General features: G+C 27.6%; 3 protein-coding genes and 1 long non-coding RNA gene across 6 annotated transcripts; 2 read left to right on the top strand and 2 right to left on the bottom strand.

The window, feature by feature from the left end:
• Sec20 (vesicle transport protein Sec20) lies at nt 1-1,434 on the top strand. Its single transcript, XM_015332819.2, has 3 exons — nt 1-159; nt 257-671; nt 755-1,434. Exons 1-3 carry the CDS (start codon nt 82-84, stop codon nt 940-942), a joined length of 681 nt encoding a protein of 226 aa, XP_015188305.2. The 5' UTR covers nt 1-81; the 3' UTR covers nt 943-1,434.
• Nucleotides 1,063-2,989, bottom strand: LOC107072684 (neurocalcin-delta B). Its single transcript, XM_089178469.1, has 4 exons — nt 2,397-2,989; nt 1,720-2,050; nt 1,436-1,634; nt 1,063-1,278 (listed from the first exon to the last, which is right to left on the bottom strand). Exons 1-4 carry the CDS (start codon nt 2,479-2,481, stop codon nt 1,228-1,230), a joined length of 666 nt encoding a protein of 221 aa, XP_089034595.1. The 5' UTR covers nt 2,482-2,989; the 3' UTR covers nt 1,063-1,227.
• Nucleotides 2,990-4,845: 1,856 nt separating this feature from the next.
• Nucleotides 4,846-6,898, top strand: LOC107072685 (uncharacterized). The gene is made up of 2 exons (XR_001476626.2): nt 4,846-5,752; nt 6,049-6,898. It is a non-coding gene; the product is annotated as an uncharacterized LOC107072685 (long non-coding RNA).
• Vps15 (vacuolar protein sorting 15) lies at nt 6,523-16,431 on the bottom strand. 3 transcript variants are annotated; one of them, XM_015332815.2, is made up of 18 exons: nt 16,000-16,431; nt 13,861-14,024; nt 13,548-13,728; nt 13,308-13,451; nt 12,826-13,171; nt 12,334-12,729; nt 12,005-12,237; nt 11,621-11,929; nt 11,144-11,527; nt 10,738-11,061; nt 9,129-9,458; nt 8,907-9,060; nt 8,699-8,812; nt 8,418-8,610; nt 8,159-8,324; nt 7,798-8,068; nt 7,399-7,729; nt 6,523-7,305 (listed from the first exon to the last, which is right to left on the bottom strand). In XM_015332815.2, the coding sequence occupies exons 2-18, from the start codon at nt 13,950-13,952 to the stop codon at nt 7,077-7,079; spliced, it is 4,197 nt and encodes a 1,398-aa protein (XP_015188301.2). In that variant the 5' UTR covers nt 13,953-14,024; nt 16,000-16,431; the 3' UTR covers nt 6,523-7,076. The 3 variants fall into 3 exon arrangements, with proteins under 3 accessions (XP_015188301.2, XP_015188298.2, XP_015188299.2); XM_015332812.2 differs by having other exon boundaries at nt 12,005-12,729; XM_015332813.2 differs by lacking the exon at nt 16,000-16,431 and having other exon boundaries at nt 12,005-12,729; nt 13,861-14,134.
• Between the last annotated feature and the right edge of the window lie 1,874 nt (nt 16,432-18,305).

Below are 18,305 nucleotides of genomic sequence, written 5' to 3'. Positions count from 1 at the left end.
TCTGTCGGTAATTCTAAGTGTTTACAAATAGTGGATTGTATACGTAAACAGTATAACCTTAAAGTAAAGATACATAATACGATGGATATTAATAATAATGCGGAATTAATACGACAGGAAATAATTAAAAACCATCTTCAATTTACTGCATTAATACAAGTAAATTAAGAAATTTATCGTTATAAAATAAATTTAGTAAAGATAACCTCAATTCTTTGGTTAAAATACCTTTATTAGAAAAAAATCTAATTTCTAGGATATACAACAATGTAGTGGACCCTTAGAATTACTTAATGAACTTAATACAGAAGGAAGGGAAAAAATTACAGCATTAAAATCCAGTATAGAAAAGTTGAGTTCTCTAGCCGAAATCAAAGTTAACGAAAAGGAAAGAACAGAATTGCTAGCAGAAGTTGAATCATACAAGTGCCAATTAACTGCATCTCTTAAAACATTTCGCAAAGCCAATGTTATTAGCGCATGTGTTATAGATAAATTGTCAAGAGAGGATTTACTTTCGATATCTGAAGAACAACAAAATGCTCTTCGTAAACGAAGGGATAAACAGGGTTTAGCGAGTGCATCTAGTCAAGTAACAGATAAACTATTAAGCATTTCCAGACACTTAGCTGAAACAACTCAGAAAAGTGCAGACACTTTAGACACACTCTGTATGAATATAATTACAAATCATTAGATTTATATCTTCTTATATAGAGAACAAGCTAGTAGTAATTAATTATTTTTGTTTTAGTAACATCTTCGGATAAAGTGTCTGGAACTAAAAATGAATTGGAACATCAACAGCAAGTAATAGTGCAATCAGGAAAATTGTTAGGAAAATATGGTAGACGTGAGGTTACTGATAAAGTAGTACTTTTTTTAGCATTTGCTTTCTTCCTTGCTTGTGTCTTTTATATTTTACAAAAAAGGCTCTTTTAAATGTACAAATAAGTTGTACATAAGTTATATCAATCTATAACACTATTCCAAATCTATTCCTTTTTTATTTATAATGTAATGATGAATTAAGACCATATGATCTATAAAAAGACAAATTGATTATTTTTTAGAACGAGATATTTTCTCGTAATTGTTATTTATTAATGAATCAAATAATATATTTACAAACTAATTAACTAAAAAATGGACAGTCAAAGTGTATAATATATTTGTACTAAATTTATAAAGAATATTCGATCTCTGAATATTGTTTTTCAGTCTATATTACCACCAAAAATGATTAAATTCTGTCAATTGATTCTGGATAAGCGTATCCTGTAAAGAATAAAATCGAAAGATAATGTTTATTTAATAATATTAAACTTAAAAGGTTTTTTTTACCATTTGTTAGGATTATTATCTTAAGATTTTGCAATAAAAAAAAGTAATGATATGATAAATAATGTAATTAAAAAATCTAATCTAACTATACATTTTTGCAACTGGTTATAAATTCCTCTATGGATATCATTCCATCCTTATCAATATCCATCTTTTCAAAAAGTTTATCCACGTGCCTGTTTACCATACTCCAAACAGTTTGATCATTGTTTATCATTTCATAAATAGCTGATATTGTGGTCGTCATTTCGTTTTTTGAGATGCAACCGTCTCCATTTAAATCATAAAATCTAAACATATTGGTAAAAATCAAAGATATATTTTAAACGCATTTAATTTAAATTTTGTTTTTGTAAGAAATTGTAGGTTTCTTACTGAAATATCCATTTAAGTTTTTCATCATTAGTTCCTTTTACGATCGTAGCTATTCCTAGAAGTAAATCTCCAAATGTGACAATGCCGTCCTTATTTTTGTCAAAATTATTGAATACCATTTGTGCATATTTGGCAGAATCACCAAGTGGAAAAAGTTTAGCATAGGCTGGTTTTATATCATTTGTAGTAACAGTTCCTCTTGGACAGTATTGTTTAAATGCACGATATAATCTTTGTATTTCTTCCTTCGAAAATCCTGTATTATGCATCAAAGAAGATAATCTTTCTGGTAGAACATACGTTTGTTGCTTTTCTTCGTCCTGAAAATTCTCTGCGAATGTATATATATGTAATAACAAATCAAAGAAAAAAAGTCAAACAACACTTAGAAATTTAATATGTTATGTTAATTAACACATTTGTTATTATGATATCGTTGAAAAAAAAAATTATTTTATACAACATTCACGCATATTAATTTATATACACATAAAATATATTAAGTAGATTATAAAACACATATACGTGATAAATTAAATTATTTTAAAAATAGCTGATTTCTGATGTCATAATTAATAAATAATATTATAATAATTCGGAATTTTTTAAATGAACCAGCATATTATACGTATGTAACGCTAAGAAACGAACGTGTTAATTTCATTTACATATCATACCAGTTATTCTTTGAATACTCTTTTTAACTTTTGTCAAACTACGTTGCATCTTCATGGACAAACTAGGACGACGTGGAACTTCCATTATATTTTTATTATTTAGATTACTATGGCACGATAAAATTCTTTTTTCAATTAATTTTCTCTTAGTTAACTATCATAATTATAAATATATATATATAAAAACATGTTTCCAAATTTAGGGTATGAACTTAAAAAAAATAATCATAGGAAATTCATTTGATTATTTTCAGTCGTTTCCGAATTTTACATCGTAAGATTAAAAAATATTGAAATTATTGAATTTAAATAATTAGAATAAACACAATATAATAATAATCGTTTGATCAGTTCTGTTAAAAGATCGCGCCTATTTCGTTTAAAATTTACATTTGATTTGGCGGTATTCCAAAATACGGTGACGTTGCATTAGAAAAGAATTGTTGATTCGTTAAAATAAGCCGACCGCAGAAAAGAGGAAAGCTCAGAAACCATCTCAATCGCGAAACTGAACGGAACTGACGCACGTGGGCACCGATGACCCTTCATGTCTCGGGTATGAGAATCGTTTTCGGGGAAAAGCAGTCATGAAAATATTTAGACGATTCGTCGTGACCGTGCTACTATTCTCTCTTTCTCTCTCATTCTCTGTTAAGATTTTAAACTACATGCTTTGATATTCGTCGAGTAGGCACGTTGCCACGAAATGTTTATTAAAGAAGGATATTTACAATTTTCCTAATTTTTAAATATTATTATGTTTTTGCCTTTTTGTTTTAAAATCTGATAAATAACTTCAAGTCGTTGTCCTTTTAATTTTTTATTTGAAGAAAATATTTGAAATTTCTAAAGATTACATTTATATAGACTTTTGTTTTCCTCAATTTTTAATGTCGTGTGTTTCTTTTTCTTTTCATTGTTGTTGTTGTTGTTGTAGAATCGATTAAATAATTTTAATAATATTTTTTTCATTTTTATATCTTTTTAATAAACTTCTTGACAATATTATATAAATGTTACTTTACTAGAGATGAACGTAGAGACTAATTGATATTCACAGGTGCAAAGAATTATTCTTTAGGAATACAAATAAGTTGTGTTGATGAGGGGATGAAGCGAATTTCTTTGTTACATTTAATTTACATTTTCTACGCATTTCGATACAGGAAAGATAAATCTCGTTCTTGAAATAATTATGATAAATATAATGTTTTGTCTTTATTTTTGCAAAATGACCGTGACCAGTTATTCTTATCAACGGTCGAAGTTCATCTTTGTTAGCTTAGTATCATATAATTTATGATGATTTATACGAGATATTTTTCCAATAAATATAAACTTGTTACCGAATTATAGAAAATCAAATTGCGACGAACTGATTCGGATTAAACGTAAGAGCAGACTTTCTCTGCCAAATGCTATTAATAGTCTAGTAGCTTGGAAACTAGCTATTACGGTAATAGGAAATGATAGTGCTAGTTGCAAGATTAGCTTGCTTTAAATGACTTGGATATTTTATGGATGTAAACTGTTGCTACTTATGGTCTTGAAATTTACAAGAAGTGGTTCGTACTTCAACATATAAACAATTTTTGAATGAATAGCATAATCATTTTACATGATATATTTCTTTGACATCAAATTAAATTTTGAATATTTTTACATTTATTTATTTAGCTTAACTATAATTATAATTACAAGTACTTTTATTTATTATTTAATTTGCCAAAAATAAATTGATTATTATCTCTAGTTAATTGTCAAGTGTCTATCTAGTTAATTGTCAAATAATTGTATTATTGTCAAACCACTGATTATTATCTCTAGTTAATTGTCAAGTATTTATCTAGTTAATTGTCAAATAATTGTATAATCATTTGCCAATCGTTGTCAAAGTTGTTTAAATGTAATGTATATACCAAAAAAAAAAAAAAAAAAATATAAGTAATGAAGAAAAGATGTATAAAAAAGAGAATGAAAAAGGTTCGAATTCTTGTCATCCTTGACACTATATTTCAATGTAAAACAGTTATCAATTTTGTTGGTGCGTGTGAAAGATAAAAACCACAAGGATGAGAATTATATGTTTATCGTTGAAGTCTTATGAATGAAATTATATAGGTCGCACACAGCGTCTCTTCTCGTAATAACTTGAGATACATACAAAAGCCAAAAAAAAAACATATTTTATAACCCATTTATTTGTGGAATATTAAAATTGTTATTTCATATTATGATATTTTTAAATTAATGTAATTAAATTAATTCCTTTTAAAATAATTAAATGCCTTCAATTATTCGTTCTTTTACGAGTTTTGGGGGATTCGTTTTTTTTTTTTTAAATCGTTTAACAAGTTGTACAATTTCAATATCGATAACAATTTGTATGCAAAATTATTCGCAATTTCAAGTTTATTTTTTACTAGTTTTAGTGCATTTTAAAAGAAGAAAAAAAAAGAAACAATAAAAACAATAAAAGGCTTTTTTATTTTTTATTTTTTATTTTTAACAAGCTGTAAAATTTGTTTTGCATTTCTATATTACACAAAATTACACAAATTAAAAATTAATATATTAAATGAAAATAAAAATTAAAAATAACAAAAGTTTGTTTGACTTTTTTTTCCATTTAAACGGATAATTTGCATTGGATCGAGATAATTTGACAAATTGTGGAAAATGATATGAGTAATAGTAATTAAATCAGTAAATCGTTCTCATTATTTCTTTAAATGATGTTTATACGCATGTAGAATACGTAAAGATATTCTAACAACATACGTCTATTGAATGAAAATGATTTCGAATAACAATGGTCGGAAAATTCTCCCGGTTCTTTCCAAGTTCAATGCGACGAGAAGTATCCCCTTTATTTTATTTTCTTTTCTTTTTTTCTTTTTGTCATGTTATATTTGCTCGTATAGAATATCAAGTGGGGGGTTCAGCTGATAAAAATAATCTTTCTTTTCGTTCTTTTTAAGGAAGACTTTTTTTTATGTTAGAAATCGTATTCTAAATTTGCAAGGCAAACTAATCTCATTGTCAAATATGAATTCGTCGTTAAACTTCGTAGAATCTTATTCGCAAGTATTTAATCGTCATGATTTTTCTGAACGAGTAGGGCGTATGTTGTTGGTGTATATAAAAGAACTGTAAGCACCCAGCATCTCTTCATTACGAAAGTGTATTTCTTATAACGTACAAGTTCTAATACTTTTTTCAAATAGAAAATATTTCCTCGAGGATAAATAATCATTTTGAATAAAAAAAAAAAAGAAAAAGAAGAATTAATTATGTGTTACTGTGCATCACAATAACTGGGGAGATATTTGAAAGAAAAATTTCATTGATATCAGGTCAGCTCTACTTTTTTTAAATAATGTATTATACGTATAAAGAACAGGAAAGAAAAAGGAGAGATAGCATAGCTAATCATATATAATGCTCAGAAAGTGTGAAATTTGAAAGTCACAAAAGAGAGCGTCAAGTACGTGATGTAATATGCCGCGTTTTGATATGCGTTATTTATTCGTAGCATATTCACTTTCCCGACTAGAAGAGTTAATAATTGTTCATTTAGATTTTCATTTTATTTATTAAGTTGAGAAATAATCATTTATAGTAATAACGTTTGTGTATAAACATATTTTAGGTCAATAGTATCCTGAAATTATCGAAGTGAGTACAGTAGTGCATAAATTGGAACAGTAATTAATTTAAAAAGTAAAAAGAAAAACAACAAGTTTGATTTCTTTTTTTACGCTCACATCAATCGAAAAATTGAGAAGATGAAAACTTTCTTTTTCTTTTTTTATTAATTGGCAACGTTATTTGTGCCCCATGGTTGGATTTACTTCTTGGAGAACAAGCTTATCCCGCTCATAGATCTGATTATTATTTGAATCAACGTTACAATCAACGACAAGGAAGAGGTGGAAAAGAACGTTGGAAGCAAATTTGCAGGACTATAAATGGAGATCCTTATACATTTCCAGGACAAGTACCTTATCCCGCTGCTCCAGTGTGTCCATGGTAAAATGATATTTCGAAATTTGTCTTAAGTTGATGACATTATCCGTGCCAAAATAGTAATATGATTATTAAAGGTATAATAACAACAAATGTGTTAGTTTTAAAAATATGAATTTATTATAATAATGTTCTAAACTCTATTTAAAAGAGTATTTCAGTCAGATATAGACATTAGTCCTAAATAAGCATTAATACTAGAGTCACGGATTGCCTATCTGTCGTGCATGACGAGTGTATGTATACACGTGTATTTGAATGTGTGTTATTATGCAAAAAATAGGCAAGCATAAAAATAAGAAAAGCTTTGTACATCATTCATCGATTTCCTTATTCCAATAAGAAACCAGTTCTCCAGTCATACGTGTAGATGTTATTGATTACGTATCACTTAATCGTATTGGAATACTCTCTATTATCGAGTATGTACTTATGTAACGTACAAAAATAAATTATTTACAGTATGTATGAAATATTATCGTCTTAAAATACTATGATAGAAATTATATATATATATTACTTTATGTGTATATAAATATGGATATATAAAATTTAGAATATATATATATATATATATCTTGCACAAAGTAAACAATAGTTTACAAAAGCTTGAACAAATGACGTATAGAGTAAATGATATAAGGAAAACAATCATTTCCAAACTTGAATTAATCCATCTTTGCTGCCTGTGAGTATACACGTATTGGACATGGATACAGCAGATATGGTATCATGGTGACCAGATGGCGGAGTTTCTGGTCCTTGTCCACCTTCTTCTGGATTTCTTCCTCTAACACTACTACTTCCTCCTGATGGTGGCATAGAACAACCACCTGCCAATACTTCTTGAACTACATTTGTACCGTCTATCAAGCGTTGTCTGTAAACAATTAGATCGACAAAGATATTATCTTAAAATATAAAATTATTTTGTAAGAGAAAATAGAATTATTTAATATAAGTAAACACTTACTCATATACATATGAATTTGGTGAAACAACGTCATTGGCGGCAGGTAATGCAACATGAGAATCATTGGGTGTGTTTAAGTCCCAAAAACGTAATCGCATGTCAGTTCCACCAGCTAATAAGAAACCAGAGCGATCAATGCATCCTGAATACATCGAATGAACGCTGTAACCACTTTGACTATGAGTAAGCGGTGGTGTACTTGATGCCCAAAGTACTAGTTGTCTAAAACCAGTTTCTAAATTCCACATGGAAATTTCATTGTTTCCTTGTACGGCTGATATTATCCATGAAGGTTCAGTTGGATGCGTTATTACCTTTTTAACTCTTGCTCCTAATGTATGCATAAAAATATTATCAATTACGAATCATTTATAATTTTGTAATAAAATTTATAATTACCTGTTGGATGTTTTATAGTTGCAATTGGTAATAGGAATCGTAAATCCCAACAAATATGAACACCTGAGCTTGTACCAAGAGTTAACCATTGCTGATAACTATTAACACAAAATGAAGTTATTATTCCATTCTTCAAATCATTTTCCAAACGCCAAGTTGTTTTAGGACATCGTAAGTCCCAACCAACTAAAGATCCATATAGCGAAGCATATACAAGAAGTGATTGTGATCCAGAATCTAAATATTGTACATCGACTACACATCCTTCGTCCTAGAAAATGAAAAGATTATATTTCTCAATTAATGACTAACGAAATTTCTTAACGATGTATAATAAATTATAATAAAAAGAATATATTACTTGAACATCTAATTGTCGAGAATGTAGAATACTCATTTTACTGGAATTAGGTTCTATCCTCAATACAAATACCGTTCCAGAAAGGCTAGCAGAACTTGCTATTGATTGTCCTTGTTCACAGACAGCTAAACCAACAAGAGGACCATTTCTGTTCATGTATGTTTGCCTATTACACAAAATATAATAAATATTTATATATATACACACTTTATAAAATAATAGTCATTAAAAAAATTTTTCACAAATATAACTAAAATACCTAGAACGATTAGCAATATTACGACCTTCCATTCTGCTAGCATCCCATATTTTAATACACCCATCTGCTGAAGAACTAGCAAAGAGACTACTGTCTGGGATAGATACTAAACTATTAACACCAGCTCTATGCTCGTGAAGATGAGCAACAGGAACACCCCGAGGTCTCCATCCACTTGGTAATAATCTAGAGCCTTTTATTAATATTATTATTAATTAATGAAATAATGAATAGAAACGATATTGTAATTTTAGATAGAAATATTGATTATTTTTATTTACCAGTTTGCCATGCAATATTATCGGCCCAATGTTGTGCTCTTAAAGCAGCAGCATGTTGTTCCTGTTTTCTATAAGTTAATTGTCTTACTTCCAGTCTGCAGGGTGCACATCGATCTGCAAACCCATAAAATGTTTGTTGCAATATAATAATTCAGTAAAACTGTTCATGCATTAGAAATAAATAAGTATATGTTATAAAGTATCTTACATTGTATATAAGAACGTTCGTGAAGAGAGTGGTCATTTATGCTATTCATGTCGGACAGACTATGCTGTGGCGACAAATGTATATCACCTCCATGTATACTTTGATTAGGACTTCCACTAGTTATAGCCAAATCAGCCATTTTTAAGATTGCATGCTAAATTATTGTTAAGAAATATTAGAAATTTTTTATTATCTTCATATGTTGTAATAATGTAATAGTACCTGAGTATTATCTTGAGCTGCAAACATCGTACGCCATTCTTGATTCATTGATGCATAAGTACCAGTAGTATCAGACGTTCTCCTATCTAATCGTTTATAAGATGGAAGACCTAAGTCAGTTTTTGTATCTGGATAGAGTATTACAATATGATGTCTTATTTTATCCTTCATAGTATTTAATTCTAATTTTCCATCCACAGGTTTAACTATGTTCTGTTTAGTATCAGCTGAATTACGGTATTTATTTATTTTCATTAAATGTGGCTTCATTATGAGCAATTGGTCCTCAACCATTTCCGACATCGATTCTGAGTTCAAACGTCTAAAAAGCTAAGAGATGTGTTCAGTTCTCTATAATTGTAGTTTTACAAATCTTTTTGAAGTGAAAACTTCTTTAGAATAGGGATTGATTTGAAAAAAAAAATGAAACGCTGGTTCAGGCAACGAACTGGTAGATGCCGAGGCAACGGAGCAACAGGCCGCTATGCAACGGCCACGATATTTAGTAAGAAGAGAAATAGAGACAAACATATAGGATTGAGCCTGCGAGAGAATGAGACAGAATATATCTATTCTATTCTATTTTTTTCTATTTCTATCTTTCTATTTCTACTTAAAAATGTTTCTATTTTATTAAAAAATTAATATTAAATTCTTTATATCGCAAATATTATAATTAATAATTATAAAATATACGGAATATAATAATTGTATTGTCTGCAATATTTTACAAAAAAAAAATAAAATGATTACAAGATACATCAAAAAAAAAAGAATTAGACAACACTGTAGAATATTTTTCTTATCAGTATCCAAAGACATGTTTTTTAATTATAATGTTTGCGTATTTAGGAAATTTATAATAATTTTTCAATATAATAGAAAAGTTTTTAAATAGAAGAAACTGGACACGCGCGTGACACAACCAAATAAACCTTATTTGCTATTATATTTCCAATAAAAATACAATAATATAACTTATTTTAAAGATGTAGAAAAAAAAATTTTTTTAAATTGAAAAAATTGTGAATTAAAACAACAAAAATAAAAAATAGATTTTAAAATCGTTGTAATTCCAAACTAGATGAAACGAAAAAAAAAGAACACTATTGTTCCCTTCTTTAACAGCATCTACAAATAATTAGTTGCAACACAAAAAGAAATACTTGTGTGTGCTAACCCATAATAAAGATATCTCAAATTCAAAAGAAGGGTGAAAAGTGTGAAAGAAAATATTCATCTACCTGAGTTTCAAAAAAAAAAAAATATAGTATATTTACTTATTTATTCTTAGTTTAGGACGGCGTATCTTTCTGTCGACAAACATTCTACCATTTTCGATTCTATCTATGGCTATCGCATTCAGCATTCCATCTAAATTGATTAAATTTAGAAATTGATAGTTTTTGTCATCTACCCCAAGATCATACCGGTGGATTTTGTTATATATGGTAATAATATTATAATAAATAAATTCTACAATTATCTTACTCTTGATACTGTGCATTCGTCTCATTCTCTCGAAACTTAGATTTTTGAAGGTTTCACTTCTAACACGTGTGATCTGCACACATGTTTTTTTTTTTTTAATGACAACAGTTAAACTTACATTATTTAATGCAGTTGACATGCTTTTTTGTTGTGATACCGTTCCAGTAGTTGCCTTAACCCTTGCAGATTGTTTCTCTTCAAGAACTTCAAATAATTCCTCTATATCATTATATTTAACTATCGCATCATAAACTGTACGTGGAATAGGTGCTACGAGAGCTTCTAGCAGTAAAACTTCTTTCTCAATCTGAATAAGTGAATGTTTTAAATACGGTTGAATCATTGTTTGAACTTTACATTGGACGTCAACTACATGTAGTGTTCTTGCTGATGCTGATATAAATCCTACAGTTGCATGTCTTATCCATAAGTTTGGATGTACCTGTAAACATTGATATTGTTATCTTTGACGATTAAAAACAAAAAAAGAAAATATTTTTAATTATATACAAATAAAAACATACTAAGAAAACCATGGTCTCCGATAAAAGTTGGTATAAAGCAGATTTATCTAATAAACCCAATTCAGTAAGAGTTGTCATTGCATTGATAGCTTTTGTCGTAACGAATTCTTCAGGATCTGCTAAACCTTGTTGAAGGAGAGGCATAAGTATTGGACTACTATGCCAACCTATATAAGCTGCTACTCCAACAATACATTTGAAAAATGATGCTCTAAGTTCTTTATCTTCTTTATCATTTAAGAAAGTAATAACGTGACTTAATAAAATGTCATTTGCTTTTTGTTTTCCAAAAAATACACACAATTTGTTTATTCCATTTTCCATTAAAGTCTGCTTTACCAAGTTTTGTGAATCTGTTAAAAGTGTAGATACAGATTGTTGCACCTAAAACATACAGTATTATGTAACAATATAAACTATTAGGAAAAGATCATGCAACTGTAGTTATTAAATACATTTAATCATTGTTTTGTTTACCATTTCGTGCAATGTTTGTAGCTCATTATCATAGCTAGGCTTTGGTCCTTCTTTATTCCCAAAATTAGATAAGTGAGAATTTTCCAAATATCGTATTGCAATATGAGCCAGATGAGCAATATTTTCTGCATAAGCTGCTCTCACAATAACAGCATCATCTTGAGGGAGCTGCGCTAATCCAGGTAGAATATATTCAGGAAATATTTTAACGTCAGAAGATGGAATCGATCTCACAAGATGTAAACATTTAGTTAACGTATGAATAGCGGATACCCTTACACGTGGTGCTGGATCATGAACTAAACAAAACTATACAAATACAGTTTATATGTTATACATAATTTTCTTAAGCATTATATAATTAAATAATAAATAAATTCTTACAATATACGGTAAGATTCTGTCATGGATAGTTTCATCAGAAGTATGTTCCGCCAATTCAAGTAGAATTTCTAAACTCTGTAATTTAGATTGTGAATGATGAAGACCTCTTATACAAGAGGTTACCAATTGTGTTACGATAACTAGACCATCCAAAATTTCAGCACGAGTAGTACTTTCATCTATCCCTGGACTATTCCTTATTGCTTGAGATGGTTTCAAATGTAAATTTTCTTCTATCGAAATATCACAGTTTTGAACAGATATTGATGAGGACGTATGATCCATTTCTTTAACTTCATTTTTATAACATTGATCGCTGTCTACTATACCTTCAACTACTATATCTTCTTCATCTTGATCAACACTTTTTTTAGATTCTACGTTTAAATCGTATTTGCCATTATTATCATCATTAACTTTCCTATTTTTCGTCCGAGTTTCTTCCTCTTTAAATATATTAATGATATTTCTAATATCTTTTTTTAATCTGTTTATTTTTTCATCTGGCGAAAGAATAGGTGCTGCAGAGAAAATCAGCATGTACGATTGTAGAAATGAATAAAAATATTCTGGAAATACTGTTCCACGAGCTTGTGCTAAATAAATTTCTGCACTTTTTCGATTAGCAGGGTTCCTCTCTAACATAGAAGCAAGTAATTCTCTTATGCCATCTTTTTGTATAGAATCTAAATGTCTAGTGACTGAATATTCATTATTCCTATATGCTAGAAACAACGTTTAAAGTAATGAAATAATTAAAGTTACACAAGATTGTAATAGATTGTTAAAATATTTGCATATATTCAAAATATCAATTGTACCTAAAAGTTGAGAAAAATCGAATGGTGGATGTCCTTCGTTATATAATTCTGTAAGAGCACAGCCTGCAGAAAAGATATCCATCATTGGATTTAAATCGCCAGTTTTGACTTCTTGTTCAGGTAATAAAATATTATTGCTCAATTCAGAGGATAGTGTTTTAACAAATCTTTCTGGTGCTATGTAACATGTTCTTCTTCTTGATGTGTCAAAAAAATATGAAAAATCAGCAGGATTATCCTCTGGTAGATAAGTCGGTTTAAAACTAGCAAAATCTGTTAGCAGAACCCAGTTCCAGCTGGTTATCATTATATTTTCTAATTTGATATCACCATGGCAAACTCCAAACTATTGTAAAAAAAAACAAATCAGAAGAAATGATATATAAATTTATCTTAGGAAATTTTAAATGTAAACAAATGTGATAAATTTGATGGTTCACAATGTGTTAAATTGCCAATGCAGAAACCTTAAAGATATTTACCTTGTGTGCTTGGTGAAGTGCGTAGAGAACTTGAAAAGTAATCCATTCTTTTTCAATGTAAGTTAAAAATGGTCTAGTACTAATTCTATCGTACAAGGAATATTTAACATATTCTCTCATTATCGAGCCAGCTTTTTCTGTTAACTGATTAAAAAGAAACATAATAATATAATTATCTATATACAGTCATTATAGATAAATATTATAACTAGTTATTTAGTATTATTTTCTAAAGCTTACAATAGTTTTTTGAAAGGGTAAACAATTGACTGCAGAAGCAAGCTTATATCTAATCTCTTCTAGTTTTTCCTTATATGCTGATAATGGTAATGTTGGATCATGTATTGCAAATACTTTGATTACTATCAAACCTTCATCGCTTCTTGCTCTTGCTACTTTAAAAAATCTAGTGCTTCCTAAACTGTATAATAACAATATGAAATGTTTATTTGCGTGTATCAATAATGTCATCATCAAATGTTATGTAGATTTTTTTTAGATAAGTTTACATTTAATGAAACTCATTAAATTGGGTTAAGGTTAGAATACTTACTTAATATCGAATAATAAATCATTGTGATCTGTTAAATAATGTTCTACTGGAAATATTTGGCTGGGGGCAATGCCCACTAGTTGATTTCCCATTTTGTAAGAATATTTTGTTACTGAGTACTGATTTATTGACCTCCGGCATCCATATTGTGCTAACTTCACTTTCTAATGAAATCAGGTTAGTTTAGGCAAAATTATTCCTAGATTTATACATTTTGCACATTTGATTGTTACGTTATTAGATTAAATTAATAAATGTTGTTTTTACGAGTCAGATCATTTTATCATTAATTAAAATAATAAAATAAAAAGACAATTGTAGTATTTTTAAAATGAAAAGTAATATTATCTGTGCAATGCAATATTTGAATTTGATCTAGTTGTTAAATTCTTAGCTATTGGTAACCTTTGTATTTTTATAATTTTTTTATTAATGAATTGTGCGGGTAAATTTTTGAATTTTTGTTTTCTAATTTATTTTTCATTAAATTTGTATTTTTTTCTTTTAAATTAATTAAATAGGTTTTTTTTTTTAATACTCTATAATATATTTTATAATACATTAGAATTTAGAGATACAATATCTTTATCGATTAATCATGTATTTCATTATCTTTAGATAAAATGAAATCTGACGACGCCATTTAAACAAATTCAATCGTCACACTTATTTATGTAATATTATCATACGGATTTATTTAATAATCCACATTTCCTTGTTAGATAATAAAGAAATAAAACAAAGAAATAATTCATTACGATGAATTTTATATATATTAAAAAAAAAAAAAAAAAAAAAATGCACTTTGGTTATTATTAAAAAGAATTTTTATGTACAGTTTTCTAATAGACACAAAATAATTTACAGTTTCGATATCTTAATGAGAACTTCGATAAAAATAATTAAATAATTAAATAATTAATATTGTTAAGTTTTATTTTTACATTGTTTTTTTTTTTTTTTAATTTTATGAAAATTCGATCAAAGTTATTTTTTATACAGGTAATTTTCGCGTTAGAGAATTAATTAAGGATTTTTTTTTTTTAAATGTCGTATTATACGAAACAGAAAAGTAGAATAAAAAATAGGTATTTAGTAATTATTTTACGTTTATAAATAAGATATACGTGTTTATTTAAATAATAGATAATTAATGAAAAGTATTTTATTGAAATTATATTAAAAAGAAAATATATTATTACTGTAGTCAAAGTAAAAACTACATCTATATACACGTGCCCTAATTACAGTGTGTTAAAAAATATATATATAAATATATACTTATAGAAAAAAAAGAATGTTAAATTGTAATATTTCAAAATGCACAAATTCCAAAATATCAAAATGAGAAGTTGTTTGAATAAAACTTTGATTATGTCTCGTGTTTTACAAGTAATTTCTTCGAATTGTTTCAATCGTTTTAAGAGAATGTTGATTTTATATGGTTAGATGGGGGATTTACCTGATAAGTTAATCTTTCTATGCGCAAAAAGAAAAACAAAAAAAAAGAAAAAGAAGTAATTATTTTGTAGAAGTTTAAATACACATGATGATTTTATTATTCTTTTAAATAATCTATTGTATCAAGTATATGTTGTGTATTTACTTACCGATTTATTGTTTGATTTAAAATTTCTTCTAAAACGAGGGAATGATGATAATTACAATATCATGAAGAAATGAAAGAAACGGATATTGAAAAGACTTACGTACGTTTCGAAATTTTGACTTTAAGCTTGTAAGATAAGAGTCGAGCAGAAAAATTTCCACCAGACACGCGTCAAGCAAGTGTGTCCTCGGAATTTTCTACATATGTATGTATGTATATATGTATGTATATATATATATGTATTATACACCTATCTATAGGTAAACTAGATAAGAAAAAACATCGTCGCGTTATTTTCAAAGGCAATCATCAAAAATGAAATTGGGATATTTTAGAATTCGAAACGAAATCATTTTAATATTTTCCTCATTTCTTCTTTTTTTTTTTTTTGTTTTTCTTAATTTACTTTTCTTGCTCTGATTTTTTTTTTCCAAAATTATTACATAACAGAATGACAAACTTTCTTTACACATACACGCATAAGAGCGTGCTAATAGATAAATTTTATTATTAGAAATTTTTATACGTACCTATACACATACAAAGAACACACACGAAACTTACATCTAATCAACATCTGGCTGATTATTCGAACTATATAATTTCTTTTTTCGATTATCTTTTTTTCGATAATATTTTTTTCGACGATTTTATTTGAAATATTATTACAAAAAAAAATATCATCACTCTTTTTCATCATAACACTTTTGTAAGACATTTTGAATTTGTTGTTTTTAAATTAAAAATTAAAAATAAATAGATAGAGAAAGAGAAACTCGGTAATTCGAAAAGACATTTACGAGGTTGTATGTCTTCTGTGCAGCAAATACACTTAACTAGTTTAAGTAAATCTACTATATATGTATATGTGTAATAAATATATACATATACATTGAAAGAACACGTAATAATATCGTCTCTGGTGTGTCTTTTAACAAAACCGAAGATGCGGAGCGTTATGAAACACGCACTTGCCGGAAGAATGCTTTTTTTTTCTTTCTTTCTCTCTCTCTCTCTTTTTTTCTTTTCTATAACTTAGGTTAGCTCAACGTAATATGTTACATGTTACATGTATATGTGTGGTTACGATAATTGCATTTGGTTTTCTTCGTCGACACTTAAGAGAGAAACAAATTTATTAACCCATAGTTATTAACGTATCACCACAATTTTAGATAAAATTCAAAGATATACAGAAGAAAATAAAAAAAAAAAAACAAAAAAAAACTGAAATTATTACTTAACGTTATTTGAATATAAAACAAGTGGGAACATTTCGTTGAAATATTTTCATTTTAAATTATATAATTATACCCTATCTTCTTGTGATTGTAATACTTTGATAAATTTCATTTGTAATTAATTGAAAAAGTTTCATTCACAATGTTCGACAAGAATTAAAATGCATTTCTTTTGATGTTTCATCTTCTTTTTCTTGTTCTTTTTACATTTTCATCAGGGGGGGGGATCATATTTTGAACATACGTAAGTAAATTAGTCGTTAATGCATGCATGAATGCGTGTGTATGCATAGGATGTTCTTCTTACATACTTAATACACATTGAAAAAGATCGCGTTTCTCTTGAACAAGGTGGGTGGAGTTCGAACTCACTTGCTTATCGCGATAATTAAATGGAGTTATTTATGATAGGTATACTGCGAACTACGAACGCAATGTCGAGTTTATAATGTTCGTTTATTTCTATGCAAGATATCTAACTTTAATATCTCGAAAGTATAATATAACGAGGTTTTGTTTGTCGTCTGGTGCCATCGTTGTCTCTGATGATGGTCCATCTTTTCATCTTCATTTCTTTTATTTCTTTTTTATTTTTTGTATTTTTTGTATTTTACAAGGACTAACTAAATCTTAAGAAATATATGTATATATATATATATATTTTTTTTTATTTGTAAATCATTACACATAGTTTTATTTCGTGTTATGTGATAAGCAAATTAACGTGTACAAATATACAAATAAATAATTGACATTTTATAGATTAATATCTTTTATCTTTTGCGATTGAATTAAATCAAATTAATAAAAATGAGTAAACCTTTTGTTACGATCGTTTGTTTAATTTAACGAAATATATTGGGTTGTTTGGAAAGTAATTTCGTTTTATTTCTGTGAAAATGAAGACAATTTTTGTTTCGAGGTTGAACTTAGGGATTTTCGAGTGGGTTTAAATAGTTTAATTTGATTAATTTAAACAATCAACAATTTCAAGTGTTGTTATTTGCCAATTTGCATTAACTAATTTCAAAATTGTGTCAAGAAAACACGTAATTACTTTCCGAACAACCTAATATATTCGATTATTAATCGGTGTACAATACAAGTTAAAAAAATAAATGAGTAATAATTATTTCTAATTGTTAACTAATTGTGAATCATACTTATACTTAACAAATAATTTCTATATTTAAAAAATAAAAAAATTAACAAAAATATCAAATCAAACAAACATACTTTATACGCGTTTATAAGATAATTGTTAGAAAAATATTTAGCCTAAAATTGAATACTTTTGTACACTGGATATATTTTCCCTGATGTTTAATAAAATGAATTTACAAAAACAAAAAAAAATCATTGAAATAATACAACGATTAGGAGTTTTATGTGACGTTTTCTTCGATGATTTTTAAAAATATTTTTTTACTTTATTTTTTTTTTCATATTCGATAGATTTTCACCAGCATTGTTTCAATCGTTTATTGTCAAGAGAGAAATGTGCATTTTACTTTCGACTCGTGTTTTATTTTTTCTTTTCTATTTTCTTCTTTTAAAATTCATAGAAGATGGGATCACACACGCAACACATATGG

This window comes from Polistes dominula, unplaced genomic scaffold (assembly GCF_049000335.1).
Source record: "Polistes dominula isolate Pdom_NZ unplaced genomic scaffold, Pdom_raw_medaka contig_11, whole genome shotgun sequence".
NCBI classification, from domain to species: domain Eukaryota; kingdom Metazoa; phylum Arthropoda; class Insecta; order Hymenoptera; family Vespidae; genus Polistes; species Polistes dominula.
The sequence above is the reverse complement of the archived record's forward strand: the minus strand, read 5'-3'. Positions and strand labels throughout refer to the sequence as shown.

Bases quoted from the DNA above. Each gene is read 5' to 3' on its own strand.
- Sec20 (XM_015332819.2), top strand. From the start codon at position 82: ATGGATATTAATAATAATGCGGAATTAATACGACAGGAAATAATTAAA. The intron at 160-256 runs GTAAATTAAGAA...TCTAATTTCTAG, and splicing joins AATTTACTGCATTAATACAA to GATATACAACAATGTAGTGG. The intron at 672-754 runs GTATGAATATAA...TTTTTGTTTTAG, and splicing joins AGACACTTTAGACACACTCT to TAACATCTTCGGATAAAGTG.
- LOC107072684 (XM_089178469.1), bottom strand. From the start codon at position 2,481: ATGGAAGTTCCACGTCGTCCTAGTTTGTCCATGAAGATGCAACGTAGT. The intron at 1,635-1,719 runs GTAAGAAACCTA...CAATATGTTTAG, and splicing joins AAACTTAAATGGATATTTCA to ATTTTATGATTTAAATGGAG. The intron at 1,279-1,435 runs GTATAGTTAGAT...TATTCTTTACAG, and splicing joins TTATAACCAGTTGCAAAAAT to GATACGCTTATCCAGAATCA.
- Vps15 (XM_015332812.2), bottom strand. From the start codon at position 13,952: ATGGGAAATCAACTAGTGGGCATTGCCCCCAGCCAAATATTTCCAGTA. The intron at 13,452-13,547 runs GTAAGCTTTAGA...CTTTTTAATCAG, and splicing joins TACCCTTTCAAAAAACTATT to TTAACAGAAAAAGCTGGCTC. The intron at 7,306-7,398 runs GTAAGTGTTTAC...AATTGTTTACAG, and splicing joins CCAAATTCATATGTATATGA to ACAACGCTTGATAGACGGTA.